The sequence below is a fragment of the Lissotriton vulgaris genome, chromosome 1_1, assembly GCF_964263255.1.
Source record: "Lissotriton vulgaris chromosome 1_1, aLisVul1.2, whole genome shotgun sequence".
In the NCBI taxonomy this organism is placed as follows: Eukaryota; Metazoa; Chordata; class Amphibia; order Caudata; family Salamandridae; genus Lissotriton; species Lissotriton vulgaris.
This window is the reverse complement of record NC_141685.1, coordinates 92,923,163-92,940,699: the sequence shown is the minus strand read 5'-3', so window position 1 is coordinate 92,940,699 and position 17,537 is coordinate 92,923,163. Positions and strand designations below refer to the sequence as shown.

The 17,537-nt window shown below is 41.5% G+C and overlaps 1 protein-coding gene and 1 long non-coding RNA gene across 2 annotated transcripts in view; both read left to right on the top strand.

The window, feature by feature from the left end:
* LOC147737527 (uncharacterized) overlaps positions 1-3,182 on the top strand; it is a 35,379-nt gene extending 32,197 nt beyond the window's left edge. The window contains exon 3 of the long non-coding RNA XR_015299441.1: positions 3,109-3,182. This is a non-coding gene — a long non-coding RNA (uncharacterized LOC147737527). The remainder of the gene's footprint in view (positions 1-3,108) is intronic.
* A 2,845-nt stretch (positions 3,183-6,027) lies between these two features.
* Positions 6,028-7,625, top strand: LOC147737526 (uncharacterized). Its single transcript, XM_086934596.1, has one exon. The coding sequence runs from the start codon at positions 6,060-6,062 to the stop codon at positions 7,623-7,625; it is 1,566 nt and encodes a 521-aa protein (XP_086790722.1). The 5' UTR covers positions 6,028-6,059.
* Positions 7,626-17,537: the final 9,912 nt, after the last annotated feature.

The following is a 17,537-nucleotide window of genomic DNA, read 5'->3' as shown; positions in this document are numbered from 1 at the left end:
GTGTGAGGCTCAGTATGGCTTTCGATCTGGCAGAGGTACAGAAGACCAATGCCTAAATTTACACCTCACACTTAGTAAATATACAGTAGCATCAAAGGGGATGATGTACCTGGCATTCATGGACTTGTCCACAGCCTTTGACCTAGTTAATAGGTCAAAGCTGTGGACAATACTCCTTGAAAAGGGACTGGACCGAGCACTTGTGAATTTTTTGTCGCAACTCCATAGTGATCCGAGGGCGACTATTCGCATGTCACAAGAGGGAAACTGTACCGCATTTTTTAAATCTGGAAGGGGGCTGCGCCAAGGGTGCATCTTGGCCCCCATGCTTTTCTCCCTATACATTAATTCATTAGGAAAGTCTCTGGAAGCGGCCTCTACTGATGTACCCAGTATGGGTGGCTCCCTAATGCCGGTCCTATTATATGCCGATGATACAGTACTGTTATCGAGAACCCCAAATGGCTTACAACACCTTCTAAATGCCTTTGGGGCCTTCATGCAAGACCAGGATTTATTAGTAAATATTGAGAAATCTCATGTAATGGCAGTGGGCAAACGCAAGAATAGTATTAAAACCCTCACCTGTAATGGCTCTGTGCTTTCCAAAGTCAAAGTATTCACCTACCTAGGAGTGGTGTTTGATGAGAAAGGGACGTGGGCACCACAAATTTCGAGTAAAGCAGTCGCAGTAAAAAGATCGGCGGCCGCTATCCTGGGTTTCGCAAAACGATTGGGTGGCAAACCGGCCGAGGCCATATTATCCATCTATAGAGCCAAAACCCTGGCCATTGCCAGGTACGGGGCCTCGATATGGGGTTTTAAAAACATGACTCATATACAAAGAGAGGAGAATATATTCTTGCTATCCCTTATGGGCCTTCCCCAATCTACTCCAGCTTTCGCAATCCATATAGAATTGGGGATGGGGTATATTGAAGACACGCTGTCCTTGGCCCCACTTTTGTCATGGATTAAAACATGGCTTAATCCAGATTTAACTTTAAATCATAAGATCATTAGGTATTGTATGGGTCGGGACAATGTGGCTGCGATCGGGTGGCTAACACATATTAAAACAACAACAGGATATCTGGGCCGCCCTGATCTATATACAAAACCTGAAGGTCTAATAAGAGAAGATATTAGATGGGTTAAAACCCACTTTATAAAGAAAAGGGAAGCGGAAAGAGAGTCAAGCGAAATAATGAAGCCAACTGTAAGGTCTCACTATATGATGATTACATCGTTATCTATTCAACCATACCTAACGATAGTCAATAAACCTTATCATCGGTGGCTCCTTACAAAATTTTGCTTTAACCAAGCTCACTTTCTGCTGGGTGAATATGATAAGTGGTGTAAGCCTCATGAGAATGCCCCCTGCAAATGTGATGATTTTTCTGACCAGGACTTACTGCATTTTGTGTTCTTTTGTCCCTTTTTTAAGAGTGGCAGGGAGAAGTTTATTAGGCCAATACTGAAAGATCAAGAGTTTATGCAAGTTAAACCAGCTTTATTGTTCCTGCAGCTTATGGAATCACCACTAGTAATGTATGGGGTAGCCAATTTCCTGACAATGTCAATTCGGTCTAGGCAAAATAGACTCCGGACATCTTTTGCCTTATATTATGGGAATTGATGATCAACCGAAATATTTGTAGGCTTCTAGTCCTGTAACACCTGACCTCTAGCAAAAAACTATTTTTCTATGAATCTTACAAGATTTGCACACTTCCCCTGGCTGTAAAATTGATGTAAAATGATTATAAATAAAACTGTAAATAGAACGGTAGTAACTTCAATGTATAAGTTTTGTAAAATCTTGAAAGATCTGTACTATCTGCAGTGGTCCTAAAGATCATGAAATTGTGAATAATCCCGTTGTATAGTCACCTTGATCACCACCGAAGATGTGTATATATTGAATCCTTGTTTTTAAATAACTTTTTATCAATTTTTATCAATTTTTTAAAAAAAAATCAGTGTTTAATATGGTCAAAAGTGAATGTATAGCATACTTTTATGATTTTAAAATAATCGAATAAAGTGCATTTGACTCTGACTCTGACTCTGAACAATCAGAGACACAATGCTTATATTACAAATACTGTAAAAACACACACACCCTCATGATACATTATAATGGAGTGCAGGTGCACGGGAAAGGGGTGGGTTTTTTTCGGCGAATAGCGCCAATTGACGTTAGAGCTTCCCAGTGAAGGCTTCATAGGGAATCGTGATACCTGGGCTCGGTTAAACTGCTTTTCATCATTCAGGTGAGTCGGCAGATGTAGGAGATGAGCAGGACCCCCCTTCCTTCTCCTCCAGTAGCACTGCGAGCTACTGGAGGAGAAAGGGGGGAGGCTCCTGTGTGCCCTGCTCCAGGCTCTATCTTCTGCCTTCTCCTGCCCAATCCATGTATTTTGGAGAGGAAGAGGCTGTGTATTAGGACATTGTAATGTTGAGAGTGGCGGGCCTATATCAGGTTGTATAGGCTGCTGCTGCTCTGTTGTCTTCAATGGAGGTCTCAACATTTCAATGTTCCAAGCTTTGTCTCGTGAAGGATTTATTCATGCTGACCCTCCGCATCATTCCTTCAGATAAGTTATTGATAAAAAGCACCAACACATTGATGCTTTGTTGCTTCCATTGCTCAGCATTCGAACTCTGCATCAGCTTGAATTTGAATTGCTGTTGCTCAGAGAGCATGGTTTGTATGAATCTAAAAGTCTGGTTGACTGATTTATTAACGGGGCAGAATTATGTACAAGGACATTAACGTACCTTTGCAAACCAGATTGTTTTGATTTGCAAGTTTCATGGTCTGTAAATGGAAAGATGGGGGTTATGAAGACATGGACTGGGTTGTTAGGGTTTGTTCTCTAAGACTGTGGGTGCACTCTATATTCACAGAGACCTTTTCCAGCAAGGGATCATGGTTCTTGGTGAACCAAAAAAGTATTTATTCATACCCATATTTGCTTCTCAATGCCCTCCAGAGAACAAGAGATTCTTTTATTTTGTAAGTTCAGGACGGTTATTTGTAAAATGTGATGAAGTGTGATAGTCCTCTGATGCAAAACTATTTCTTTACTTCCTTTCAAGGTATTCTGGGATGACCAGGCAGTGCAGCGTGGCTGCCACCCTTGGAGGAACAAAATATAATATAACTGTCAGGTAAGGATTCCTATAACTCTTAAGTTTCCTTTTCCCCTGTTTCTTCTTTCTCTATTCCCTTTCTTGATCTCTGTTTTGTTTTTATCTCTTCAGCTTCAACATTTGACTCCCTCTGTACACTATTCTTTTTTTTTTTTTTTGGTTTTATTTTTTTTTTTGTCCTCATATCCACCATGGTTTTTGAAAGCCATTTAGAATAAGCATCAGACTAGTTTACACAGTATAGTAACTGGAAGGAATCATTTCATTCGAGAGGAGAGCCACAGATCCCGCAACTGTCTCAGCTTGAAATTCTTTTAGGCTACCAGTGGGGAGGCCTACTGCTGGGCCAGGGCCGGGATATGACCGGATACGATTGAGTTGGCACCATAGTAGTATAATCATTGGACCCGGGGAAAAAAAAAAAACCAAAAAAAAAACCAACCCCGGATCTCTATTGAGACCATACAATCGAGTGCCAAAAGGTCCTTTTGCATTGGTTTCCTGATCTGGCTTATTGGGAGGCCATAGGTAAGACTCTCACGGCATCATTAGGTACCCCAATTAGTATAGATTTACCATTAGTGATCTTTGGAGTTCTGAGGACAACTAAAAACATAGCTAGAAACCTGGTCTTCTACACGATCCTTTTAGCAAGAAGAGAGATCTGCAGGAGATGGAAGGATTCCATCCCCCCTTCCCATGGGGACTGGCTGACATCAACGCTACAGACTGCACGCATAGATCTAGCCAGATCAGGAAATCTGTACACTATTCTTGTTGTTATCAAACTTCTGATAATTATATGATGTAGCCACATTCCTCCTGGAAATGTTGGGGGTGTAGTGCAGGTCCAGTTCCTTTTTAGGTCAGTTTTGCCCAGCAGTTCCTTAACTCTTGGCACATTTGTCTCCTCCTCTACACCACGTGATACTCTCCCCCCTCTTTTCTTTCGGCATCTTTTCTATCTTATCTGACTTCCATCTCTTCATGTCCTCCTAAACTACTTTTTTCTGTCTTATCTACTACAAGCAAAAGACACAGTATATGTGTGTGGACACACATGCACACAAGGCTTGCTTTAGGGTGGTGCAACCGGTAGGGCCGCACCTGGTGCTGACCTTGTGGGCACTGTGTTTAGAAGTAACTTATGGGTTCACAAGCATCTGCTGCACAGTTTCCTATGCTGGAACATGTGGTGAGAGTGGAAGATAGCCTTTTTTCTCTTTCTTCTGTTTTGTGTTTTTCTTTCCTAGACCCTTTTTAGTTTCCTTTACTGTTGTGCTGTTTTTTTCTCTTTTTCAGGTGTTGCAGTGCCTGGGTCCTGTCAGAGGATTGTGATGAGTTCTGTGCCACTAAGTAAGTCCTTATCATCCGCACAATTTGAAATAGTGAATTCCACTGAGCTAACTGGACACAGCGTCCGTCTACAGTGGAATTTAAAGCAGTGATTACAACAAGGCGAATTCCTTTGTTCAATAAAATGTCCCTTCCTAGATCACTAGTAAATTGATAGTGTTGGATGCTTCTGAGAATATGTGTCACAATATATGTGCAACTTGTGTTTCTTTCTTAAATATTCAATTTAGTTTTCTCTCACATCCATGAGTTCCAGTGATCCGGAGCTCCCGATCTACAGTGTCCCAGAGCTGTTTCACCACTATCAGAAATGATACTCGACTGATTTCTATCTTGTTTTTTGTTAATACTTTCTTTGTGCAAAGTATATGGTCATAAATATTTTTTCTTTGTGTTCATTTACAATTTTTTACTCCTTTCTACAGGTGACTGACGCATGAACAGAAAAAAGAAGATTTATATTTAGTGAAACACAACGAAAAGGATTATTTCAAGGAAAGTTAAAACATTCTCGATCTCTTGAGAAGAAACACATTCTATGTGCCAGGAATGGTGAGGATGTTGGTGCGGAAGAAACTGGTGAATGTGAAAGTTGTCAAATCCCTATAGTAAAATGGCCATAAATGTTTACCATGTGCCAGTAACTGAGATTGAGGAGAACATTGGCCACAACTGATACCTACACAGTGCACTTGAGAAAACTCAGTGCATTTAAATTCTGTTTGATGGTTTACGAGAAATGCTTTGGAGACCCAAACCCTCCCCAACAGATCAGTATCCGTAGACGTGTTGTGATATGACAGAACTGTCAAAAAGACTAATATCCTCAGTTTACAAGTGCAAGCTTTTGTCTACGTCTCCTCTGATTCAGAGGAGATAAACGATTGTTTAAAAGAAAGTCATTGTAAATACTCTTTCTCAGATGTCATCACAGCAAAGATGCTGGAATATCATTTCCAATATAGGAAGATTTTCCCCCACCAGCTCTGTCTCTTGGGTTGATCTGAGTAGTTTCAAAGGGTCCTGTAACTTCCAAAGTCGATCATGTACCTGTCTTAGCCACTGAGCAAAAAGCATATACTGGCACAGGAAGTATAAAAGGGGCCAGTGCTACGCTATTGATAATTCATAAACCACCCTGGCATGCCCTAATCATCTGTCATTACTTGTATGAACAAACATACCTAACAGGCAAACACTAAAGGCCAAAGACCTTATCAGTGCTTTTAAAACTCCTAAATCAAATGTGATCAAAATAGAATCACTAAATGAGACTAATTAAACTTGAAAGAATTCACCCGGACATAACTTGGAGAAAATGAATCCATGAGAGGCCTCTTAATAAATACAAGGGGCTCCTCAGTGAAAGTTAATAAAACAGATTCGATCGGTGCCTTTAAAGGTAGGAAAATGATCTCCATGTGAAAACTATTATTAGTTAAATACAAATGTGAAGAAGAGCATCTGCAGTGTAGTTTAGAAGTTAATGCTGAGTTGTAACATAAACAAGCACATGATCTGAAATCAGATTCAGTCTTAAGATGACATGTATTCAGGAACAAACCCAACTTGGAGAAACAAACAACTCGAATAAGCTCAATGAATGTGAGAACAGCTTTAGTTATCAATCTCACCTCACTAAACATGAGAAAACTAGCACTGGGCATAAACCTTATCAGTGCTCTGAATGCCAGAAACAATTCAGACTAAAAAAGACTCTCACTCACCATGAGAGAAATCACACTGGGCAAAAACCTTATCAGTGCTCTGAATGCCGGAAAAGCTTCAGCCAGAAATCTACTCTCTCACAACATGAGGTAACTCACACTGGGCAAAAACCTTATCAGTGCTCTGAATGCTGCAAAAGCTTCAGTCGGAAATCCAACCTTACTGTGCATGAAAGAACTCACAATGGGCAGAAACCGTATCAGTGTTCTGAATGCCCAAAAGGTTTCTATCACAAATCCAGTTTAACTGTGCATCAGAGAATCCATACTGGGCTCAAACCCTATCAGTGCTCTGAATGCCATAAAAGCTTCAGTCAGAAAATAACTCTCACTTACCATGAGAGCACTCACACCGGGCACAAACCGTATCAGTGCTCTGAATGCCTGAAAAGCTTCAGTCGGAAAATAACACTCACTCACCATGAGCGCACTCACACTGAGCATAAACTGTTTCAGTGCTCTGAATGCCGGAAAGGATTCAGTCAGAGATCCAGTTTAATAGAACACAAGAGATCTCACACTGGAAAAAAACCTTATCAGTGCTCTGAATGCTGGAGAAGCTTCAGTCAGAAATCCAACCTTACTGTACATGAAAGAACCCACACTGGGCATAAACCGTATCAGTGCTCTGAATGCCAGAAAAGCTTCAGTTGGAAAAAAACTCTCACTCACCATGAGAGAACTCACACTGGGCAAAAACCTTATCAGTGCTCTGAATGCTGGAAAGGATTCAGTCAGAGATCCAGTTTAATTGAGCATGAGAGTACTCACACTGGGCAAAAACCTTATCAGTGCTCTGAATGCCAGAAACGATTCAGACTAAAAAAGACTCTCACTCACCATGAGAGAACTCACACTGGGCAAAAACCTTTTCAGTGCTCTGAATGCTGGAAAAGCTTCAGTCAGAAATCTACTCTCTCACAACATGAGGTAACTCACACTGGGCAAAAACCTTATCAGTGCTCTGAATGCTGCAAAAGCTTCAGTCGGAAATCCAACCTTACTGTGCATGAAAGAACCCACACTGGGCAGAAACCGTATCAGTGTTCTGAATGCCAAAAAGGTTTCAATCACAAATCTGGTTTAACTCTACATGAGAGAATCCATACTGGGCTCAAACCCTATCAGTGCTCTGAATGCCAAAAAAGCTTCAGACGGAAAAATACTCTCACTCACCATGAGAGAACTCACACTGGGCAAAAACCTTATCAGTGCTCTGAATGCTGTAAAAGCTTTAGTCAGAAATCCAGCCTTACTGCACATGAAACGACCCACACTGGGCTCAAACCCTATCAGTGCTCTGAATGCCAGAAAAGCTTCAGACTGAAAAAGACTCTCACTAGACATGAAAGAACTCACACTGGTGAAAGACCTTATTAGCTCTCTGAATGCTGGAAAAGTTTCAGTCGGAAATCTGGTCTCACTCAATTTGGGAGAACTTACCTGGAAGAAACCTTTTCATTGTTCTAAATGCCAGGGAAGCGTCTGCTGAAGATTCAATTTCATTCAACAAAAGAGAACACACAATGAGAAAAGAAATGATCCGTGCTCTCAATGTGACAAAAACTTCAGTTGTAACTGTAATCTTTCTACATAAGAAAGACAATGTGGGAGAATAAAAGGTGCTCACTGTGAACCCTGAGGAGGAGCTTTCAGCATCGCAAAACATTTACATGAAGCAGCCACAAAGACTCCACTGTATTGATTGTCCAACAAACCGTCTACTGAGAAAAGCACACAGCAAGGAATGGAAAGGCTTGAATTAAACTCATTCCTTTGTAAACATTCAGTGTGTTTTGCTCCCTGAGTGTTTATAAGCAGAGCTCTGACCCACAAAGGCCATTCGATCCTGAACTTTGAGGCCACACTGCTAGATTCAGGAATGCTTGTAACCTCACACTGTTTCCAGCCTTAGTGAGCCTCACCAGGAGGCTGCAGCAGGAGTCCCTTTATCGTAGGTCTCTATGGGACCAACATCTGTTCTGTGCCACGTAGGGCTGATCATTGAGAAAAGCTAAAGGTGATGGATGGACTGGTAGTTAATCTCTGCAATATCCCGCCACATCATTCTCCAGACTCTGTGTCACTAAAGACAAGGCCAACCATATGCAAACCATTCTTGACCCCGCCCTAAATAGTTCTAATGACTTCTGTTCCAATGGGACACGGCCCCCACTTTAGCAGCCTCTTTCCATGTTCTTTTTGCTACAAATGGAACCTGCTTCTCATCTGTTGAGGACAGTTTCACAAGCTCTACAATCATATCAGATACATCCAAAAAAAGTCTCACAGATAATCAGGCCTATTAATAAACTACTATAGGACGACTACAATACAAGAAAATGCGATTCACAAACTACGTGCAGTCGTTCTGCCTCTCCTATCTTTTTCTTTGTGGAGTTGTCTGCCTCGACTGCAGAGTTTCCGCACAAGTTAGTATAGTTTTAGTAGTAAATGTGGGAGTGATAGGGGGAAGTGGCTGTAAAATGTGAAATACTTATGAATAAAGGGGAGGGGTAAGGCAGGAGTAAAGAGAAGTATAGGGAGGGGTTTAGGGAAGGACAGGCACTCACTAGGGAGTAGGCTCATTTCTATTTACGAACCACACTTATAAAGTCACTACAGCCATAATGTACCTAAAGAGTCGTAAATGTACTCCTGCTCAGAGCCGGAGTAAGTCCAATATCACACATGGCCATCCACTGGAACTGCAACTAGTTAAAAATAAAAAATAAAAAATTCAATGGCAAAAAATATCTCAAAAGTAAACTTTTGATTATTTTAATAAAAATGTGTTATTTAATTTAAACACTGATATAACATTCATTTTTAGTAAGGTATAATTACACTTGTTATAATTAATTCTCTACCTCACAATGAATAATTATAAATACATAATAAAAATGTTACTTACTTTTAATTTAGGCTTTAGAAAAAATACAATTTTATATATATTCAACTTGGGTGAAGCTCTCCCTGTGTAAAAAATGTTGGGAACATGTTACAAGTTTATCAAACTTGAAAAAAATAAAATATTTGTATGTTAAATATGAATGTAAATTTACTTTATAACAAATAAAAATTATGCAACACAACTTGAAATTTAGTTCATTTTAAACATCTTTTTTCAAAGGTTTGTATGAAAAATCCCACCTAAAGTAAAATCATTCTTTTTTTTATGTACTCATAATTACTAAATTTCCTTTCGCAACTCTGTTCAGAGGCGGAACTGCCTTACAAAAAGTTATGGATAGAATTAATTGAAATTTACTTAATAGTTTAAAAAAATTATTAATTAAAAGCTCAAGATATTTTATCATGCAATAATTATTTTTAAAATATAGGTAATTTTGTAACATTCTTTTGAATGTATATGCAGTTTTAGAAGGCATTACCAGTGGTCGGTTATGCTGCACTTTCTAATGCCCCATTTATGCTTCAGTAAGTTACATTTGTACATTTTGCTCCACATCTATTTAAGGGTGTGCAGATGTGCAAGTCCACACTTTTGAGTAACGTTATCGTAATAGTGAATAGATACAAGTAGCAAAGTTACTCTACGAGCATCCTTGCATGTATAGATTACTCACAGGTGTAAGGTACCTTTGTGAATAGCCTTCGAGGTTTCAAACTTGGCCTGGGTGTGTCATTTTTGTGCTAACTCTAAAGTGGACGCGGGCACTTGGGCTGTTAATAGAGTGGATGATCCTGCGCGAACACCAGAGCACTCGTCCGATGTGTCTGTTTAGCTGGGGAGTGGCAACAAACATCTTGAAGTAATTTTCCTGGATTTGCTACATCATTAAGCCTCCTCATGGCTTCCTGTAGCAGTGATGTATCAGTACCGTAGTAGGATCAGGAAATTTCTGTGTGTTAGCCATGTTATCATGATTTGCTTTTGTTTTTCCTTTCTCCTCTTCCTTTTACCAGATTTTGTTGGTTTTACCACAACATTAGCACAGAAATGTACTTTGCTGTTAATTGGTTCTGAGGTCTTATCCTTTGTGTACTCTTGTATACGATGAACAGTTTTTACCCTCGCTGTACGGCTACAGTGTAAGCCCAAACCCTGAGATTCCTGCACCTTGATCTGCTTTTATTGGTATTCTACCTTTACACTTGGATAACTGAGATATGGGTTTGAATCGCTGAACAACCTTTAAACCTGCTGTGATACACCTTGACGGTTACAAGTTTCATGTTTGAACCACCAGCGTGAACTCCAGTACTCTGCTTGCCTCACACCATGTTCCATTCTCTGGCTCGCATCATCAACCTTGGACCATCTCCATAACTAGGAAGCTCCGAAGACTTTGCAGCTGTTGTAACTGCCTGAAGTTTCATAGGTTTTGATGGCCGTAGATTCAGGTTCAACTTGATGACCCAACTCTACTCTGTGGGAATTTTGCACTTCATGACACTTCTGCGCATCTCGTCACCTTCTGAGACTGATTCAGCAAAAAAACTTGCATCAAGTTCCAGTGTTGATCATCACCAGAGACTAAACTTACCTTTGTCCCCTCGGGCATAGCTAGCGAAGTCAGCTACAATTTTGTATGTGACTTCCTGATTGATTCAGTAGATCAGCTTTTTTTTTAAATGAATTTACCTTTTTGTTTGGTTTTGACAGTTGTTTTTGCTAATTGAAAATCCTTTAATCACACCTCTCCTTTAGATTTTGCTTCGGAATAAATATGAAATATTCTTTTTGATCTAAACTTGGTTTGAATCTTGAAGTTCCTTGTCTATTTTTAATAAACTGTATTGAAATTTGTGACTTCCACTGTTTTTCTTTACCTTCGAGCGCCCCTTAGGCCATAGTGCTCAAGCCACGTTACCAAAAGCGAGCTAAGAACACTTGAGTAGAAGACACATTTACCTTTGCTGACCAAAGTTTGGGAAAAGCAAAGCAGGTTGACTCCAGAAAGCACACTAAGGTTACTCTCTTAGGTGGCATCTGCACCAACTGTAGATGCAAAAAGTAAAGATTATGAGTGAAGCTGTTGGTATCTGTGCCCCAAGAATTTGAGACTGCCACCCTCTCAGTCTCAAACAGTTGAAAGAGTTAAAGATGCACCCGTCAGAGATTCATATCTCAGCAACTAAGACTGCTCGCTGCTGCCATACAACACTCACACTGTTACCTGAATCCCAATCCCTGTGCAATGTACAAACCTTTACATAAACAAGTTGTGTTGTGCTTTGTGAACAGGCTTTCACCCCCCTTTGTATGTAAATTAGTTTCTGTGATCAGACACCCCAGGCTCCCATTTCTTCTAGTGCGGATGATAATGTGAGAACTGTAACGAGATAACAAACAAGGGCAGTATTGAGAAATAATCATCTTCCAAGTCAGTTTGTAGTTCTTTATTAGTCTTTTAAATGTACATCCACCTAGCATGTTCCAAGGTAGAGTAAAGTTTGAGAAGTGCGACTCTCTTGTGGCCCGCTCCCCAGATTAAGTCCATAAGATCAGAAACAAAGTCCAATTTCCTGAAGAAGCGCCGGGGCGGGTAAACTAGAGGGGTCGAAAAGCAGTATAAATGTATTAACAGCATTTTTGCAACTGCCACTCTACCCATGGGTTGATAGTGGCAGGGAGCCCTAAATCGACAGGGAGCTGCAAACATTGGACATCACCAGTTCTTCGTCCGTGTGGTAAGTTCACCTCTAAGTACCTGAATATGTCAGGGTGCCACCCCAGTGCTAATTGGGGCAGCACTTCCTGTTCTCAGTTGTGAGTTTGCGCATGGGGTGTATAAGCTGGATTTGGTCCAATTTAGGCTCCGTCCAGAATCCCTACCAAAATCGTCTAGAACCTCCATCACCTGCAGTAGATACGCCTGCACATTCCTGAGGTACACAAATGTGTAATCAGCATACAGTGAAATTACCTCCCAATTTGGCCCACTTGGTATATCGACTGCTGGGTCCTGTGAACGAAACAAGCCAGCGAACAGGTCCATGACTAGGGCGAAAGTAATCGACAGCGGGCATCTTTGCCACATGCTTCAAAAGAAACTGAGATCTCTGCCTGTCCGGATGCGGGCCAGCGATTTTTCCAGTGCAGTATTTCTGCACCTAGTTTCATGCACATCAGCACTTTCGTTAAATAAAACTACTCCAGGGTGTCGAAGGCCTTCTCTACATCTAGTGAGAGTGTTGTTTATGGAGGCAAATTCTTGAAGATTCTTTTCCATCAGCTGCAGAGGCGCCATAGGTTTAGGTACATTTTTCTCCCAGGTACGAAACCATTCTGGTCTTGGTGTCAATGTAGAGAGGCAGGGGAGTAACCTGTTTGCAAGGACATTCCTGCTAATCTTGTGGTCGGTGTACAGTGGCCAGTAGGAACGTAGCTCCAGGGTGTCCTTGTTGGGCTTAGGCAGTACCAATATCATAGCCTCCCCTAGGGATCCCGGCAATGAGCCCTTCTGCTGGGCCTGTTGGTGCATTTGGAGTAGGTTTGGAGTGAGGGTTGCTCTGTAGATGAAGTAAAAGTCTACCGGGAACCCGTGCATCCCAAGAGTTTTGTTGCACGTGATCTAGTCAATCATGAAGTCAATTTTGTCAGTGGTAAGGGTTTCGTCTGGTGTATGTCCCTGAAGGGGGTTAAGACAGGGGATCGACAGTCTATTCAAATATTGGGGCGCTTGCACTCCCAACACAGCCAGGTATACAGACGTATGGTACTACAGGAAAGCCTGGTTTATATCTGCTTGTACATTTCAAAAACTCAGTTACACATAAGGATAAACAGATAAAACAGACCAAAAAATATATGTTCACCAAGTACTTTAATGTACTAGTTTTTCTGGTGAATACTCAAGTAATATTCAAGAGACAGGTAATATTCAAGAATTACCGGTTAAGTAAAGGTTGCTCCAAAAGGGGGAACATGCTAATAGGATGAGGAGTGCTAAGTGTTAAGTAGGAAAGAAATCAGTGACATAGGAGAAAACAAGAGATGCGTATTATTTTCAAAAACACTATGATCGGTTGTCATTCACCGTCATAAGCAGCCTAGCTCCACATGTATTTGTACACAATTTAAGTCATATGTAAAATTGCAGAATAAAATAAAAAATGTGCACGATAGAGGACACAAAAGGGTAAGTCTAGGCCTATCCAAGAGCGTTGATGATTCGATCCGACTTAGGGCACAAGGGAATTTCACAACCTCGGCCGTGCGGATCTTCTTCAGGACTGGGGTGGTGTGGGCCAACCTGGATGAAGGTGGATAAGTCGCCTAACGGGAATAAAAGCTTGGGTCCGGTCCATTGCTGTATGTAAAGGTGCGCATCAAGAAGCAGTGCGCGTGGTTGAAAAAGGTAAGGCTTACCCTTCGCATGTGGTGAGAAGCCAAGGGATGAGTTCATCAAGCCATGTCGTATTCACTAGTAAATTCCATTTGGGGTAACCATCATGGAGATTAATGAACTAAGGAGGAAAAATGGGGAGAAAATGCCGTAAGTACTTGACCGGCATCGAGGATAGCGTATACGTCGGTTACAGTGCTGATCAGACATACCTCAGTGTTATTCAGGAATGAAGCATGGGCAAAGTTGTAAAGGTGGGGGCGCCATCGTGGTCCGTGTATTAATCACGGTTCAAGGCGATCAGTGGTCTGTGAAGTAAATGTGCGAAAGCTTAGTTATGCTGGCAAGGAGTGGCTGCCGGCTGTAAAAGCATTACAATTACACCGCGAGTTGTGTGGTTTATTACCTGAAGACAGGGGTCCTCACAGTTCGGCATCTCAGCAACAAATGAATTGCAAGCGTGGCCCCGCCAGGAGGATAATTAAATACCGGAGGCCGCGGGAAAAGGTTACTGAGGACGTGCGCTAATGGCCAGAGTTGAAAGACTCGCAAGGCCATGCGTCGATTACCGGAGAAGGGGCGAAAGCTCCTGTCACGTGTGACAGATGCCTGAGTTATGATAGTGCATTAACGTTGGCATAATAAACCTGAGACATCATTATTTCCGAGAAGTATATACATTGTGATGAAACACATAAAAACATTGAAAGCTAATTAGTCCCGAAATACATGTGCTATATACAATGCGAAAGCGGGAAGAATTCAACATGTTTGAACATTCAGTATATGAGCGAAAAACATGTTTGGAGAATACAAGAAAATACTTATAAAATGCGATCATGAGTACTCAAATGGATGCACTATTAAAAGCACGATGTAAAGTTAACAGTTTCACATTGTATATAGCACATGTATTTCGTGACTAATTATGGATATGATTTTTCAGGAGAAAAGTAATTGGCACAGAGATACAAGTACATGGAAGGTACATAGATGCACAATGGAAGAAAGTACATGTAGACCAAAGATGATTTTTTATTTTTTGTACAATTTTTTATTAATAACAGAATTATTCTACATGTTTATACAAATACAACGCAATACACAAAGATAGGTACAAATCTATAGTGAAATAAATGCTTATATACAGAGGGATATGCTGTAAATTTCTCTTTGCGTATAGTGCTTATGTGGGGAAGAGCAAATTCTTGAGTAGTTTTCTCAAGATAAGGTGGTTGTCAGTGGATCTTAGGTTGGGGGGTAAAGAGTTCCATAGTTTGGCTGCTTGAACAGAGAAGGATGTGCCACCCATGTTTTTTGATGGTATATTGGGATTTTGAGGCACAATGCCCCTTTAGAGCAGATGTTCCTTTGTTGAATGTGTTTGGTGATTTTATTCCTGATGAAGAGCCGTCCCATTCCATATAGTGCTTTGAGGGTGATGCAAAGTAGCTTGAGCGTGGATCTGCACCCTTGCTGTGCTGTGTTCAATCTGCTTCTGTGCGTGAGGGCTGAATTGGGAGGAAAGTCTGTCTGGCAGTGAAATGAAAACGAAGGCTGCTCATTTTTAAATCGCCTGTAACTTTTTAACATTACATCTGTCATCTATGTTTTAAATTGTGTGCGGTGATTAATACTGCACTTTAAATCATCTTACCTGCATCTTACTGCCTTTCCCTGCTGGTCCCCGTTCCGCCGCGGCCTGTGCCGTTTGTGCGGAGGGACAGGTAGCAGCGGCACACTTGCAGCATAATCAGAGCTGCCCCGCCCTCCTCCCTACATATTCCCGCCACTAGCGCCGACGCACGCAGCGGCGCGCCGAAGGCGCGCCAAAGGCAAGCCCGTCTGCGCCCGTCCGCGCCTGGACACCGCCTCCCGCCTAAACCCCTGGTAATTCCTTTTCCTTTCCTTTACATCTCTGCTGAGGTGTTGTCTGTACTACTATAATGATTTCTTACAGTCGGCAGGAACTTCTATCTTTAAATCCGCATAGTGATTTAGTTAATCCTCCGGGTTGTACTAAGGCAATAAATTTCACCACCGAACCCTTTGGGGCAGCGGCCACTGTAACATCAAGGGCTTCACATACGAGAGCGTTTGCCAATACCCAAGTAACTATTAACACCAGTACGAAAGTAGACAGCGATACTTTCTCAGCGCTGTACCTTAATACCAGATCTATCCCTAAACATGCCCTAGAGCTTTGGAGTTTATTGGATAATAAAAAACCCGATATCTGCTTCTTCACTGAAACGTGGTTACATGACTTGGCTTCACCGGATGTAGCGATTGCTTTTCCTGATGGGTTCCAGATTATTAGACACGATAGAACACGAAAGAGAGGGGGAGGTATTGCCATTGCGGCAAAAGCTCCTATCAAAATTATCAAACTCGAGTCACTCTCTAACGAATGGATAGAAATTCTAATAATCAATATAAAACTCAACTCTAACTCCTTTGGTAGGGCTGCTTTGGTATATAGACCACCGGGAGATAAATCACAATTTGCCAACACCCTTCTAGATCTGTTAGCATCGCATGTACTGGCGACTGATAATTTTATTCTGCTTGGTGATTTTAATCATCACGCAGAACAATTGCATGATACAGATTCCTGTAATCTCATAGCCTCTTTGGACACATTGGGTCTTACACAAAGGGTAACCGGCCCCACCCACCAAGCTGGCCACTCCCTAGATCTAATTTTTACTAACTTTGCCAATTTTACTTGTGAATTACCCATGCCTATGACCTGGACTGATCACTTTTTAATACATTTTAAATTTCCTATACCACTAGGATCAAGGACTACCACTCAGAAAGAAATAGTAGTTATCCGTCCTTGGCACAAACTAACTCTTGAGGCATTCTCGTCTCACTTCATACCTCCCAATAACAACCATGAGAACATCGAACTTATGGTAACCCAATTGGAAACATCTATAAAAAACACTCTAGATGAAATCATCCCAGAAACCTCTGTTAAGGCTAAGAATACTGCTTCGTCCTGGTTCACTAAGGACCTGAAATGTGAGAAAGCGACCTGTAGAACAGCTGAAAGACGCTGACGGAAGAACCGAACGCAAGAAGACCGCGATAAATATAAACTCATTCATTTTAAATATCTAAAAAACATAAAGAAAGCAAAAACACACTACCTTTCTCAAAGAATAAATAAAGCAGCCCAGTCAAACAAAGAACTGTATAAAATGTTGAAGGAGTTCACTGCCCCCCTAGTGGAGCGTTCCACTTTCAGTCCCACCTCAGAGTGGGTAAACTCACTATCTTGTTATTTCGACAATAAAATCAAGTCAATCTACTCCTCTTTTCCAGTAGATAATCAGGATAGGCCCATGTCAGGCACAGTATCTCAAGAGAACATGGCTTTCACTGACATTACTTACCCTCCGTCTCTAACTGAATTTGAGCCTACCACTTCGGACGAAGTATTAGAAGCCCTAAAAAGAATTAAATCAGGTTCTCCTACTGATTTATTGCCTCCTCTTAGATGTAGTGGGATATTCCCGCTGTTGGCGGGCACGTTGACTTACATCTATAACCACTCCTTTGAAAGTGCCTCCATTCCGAGCAGCTGGAAGTTAGCTTAGGTCAAGCCTATTCTCAAGAAGCCCAACAGTGACCCTTCTACCCTATCCAATTATAGGCCTCTATCCCTTTTACCATTCTTTGGGAAAGTACTGGAACATCTGGTGAACAAACGTCTTACCACCTATATTGAAACACATGCTTTGTTTGATCCTTCACAGTCAGGGTTTCGCGCCGCACATGGTACAGAGACCGCTGTTATTGAGATAGTGGACAACATTCGGCTCTCCCTGGATAGAGGTGAGTCAGCAATTCTGATCCTGTTGGATCTATCGGCGGCCTTTGACACCATCTCCCACAGCATTCTGAAACATCGTCTGTGGGAGATTGGTGTCAGGGGCAATGCCTTAGCCTGGTTCGAAGATTATCT

What these genes read in the sequence shown, in the direction of transcription:
- LOC147737526 (XM_086934596.1), top strand. Translation starts at nt 6,060, where the DNA reads ATGACATGTATTCAGGAACAAACCCAACTTGGAGAAACAAACAACTCG.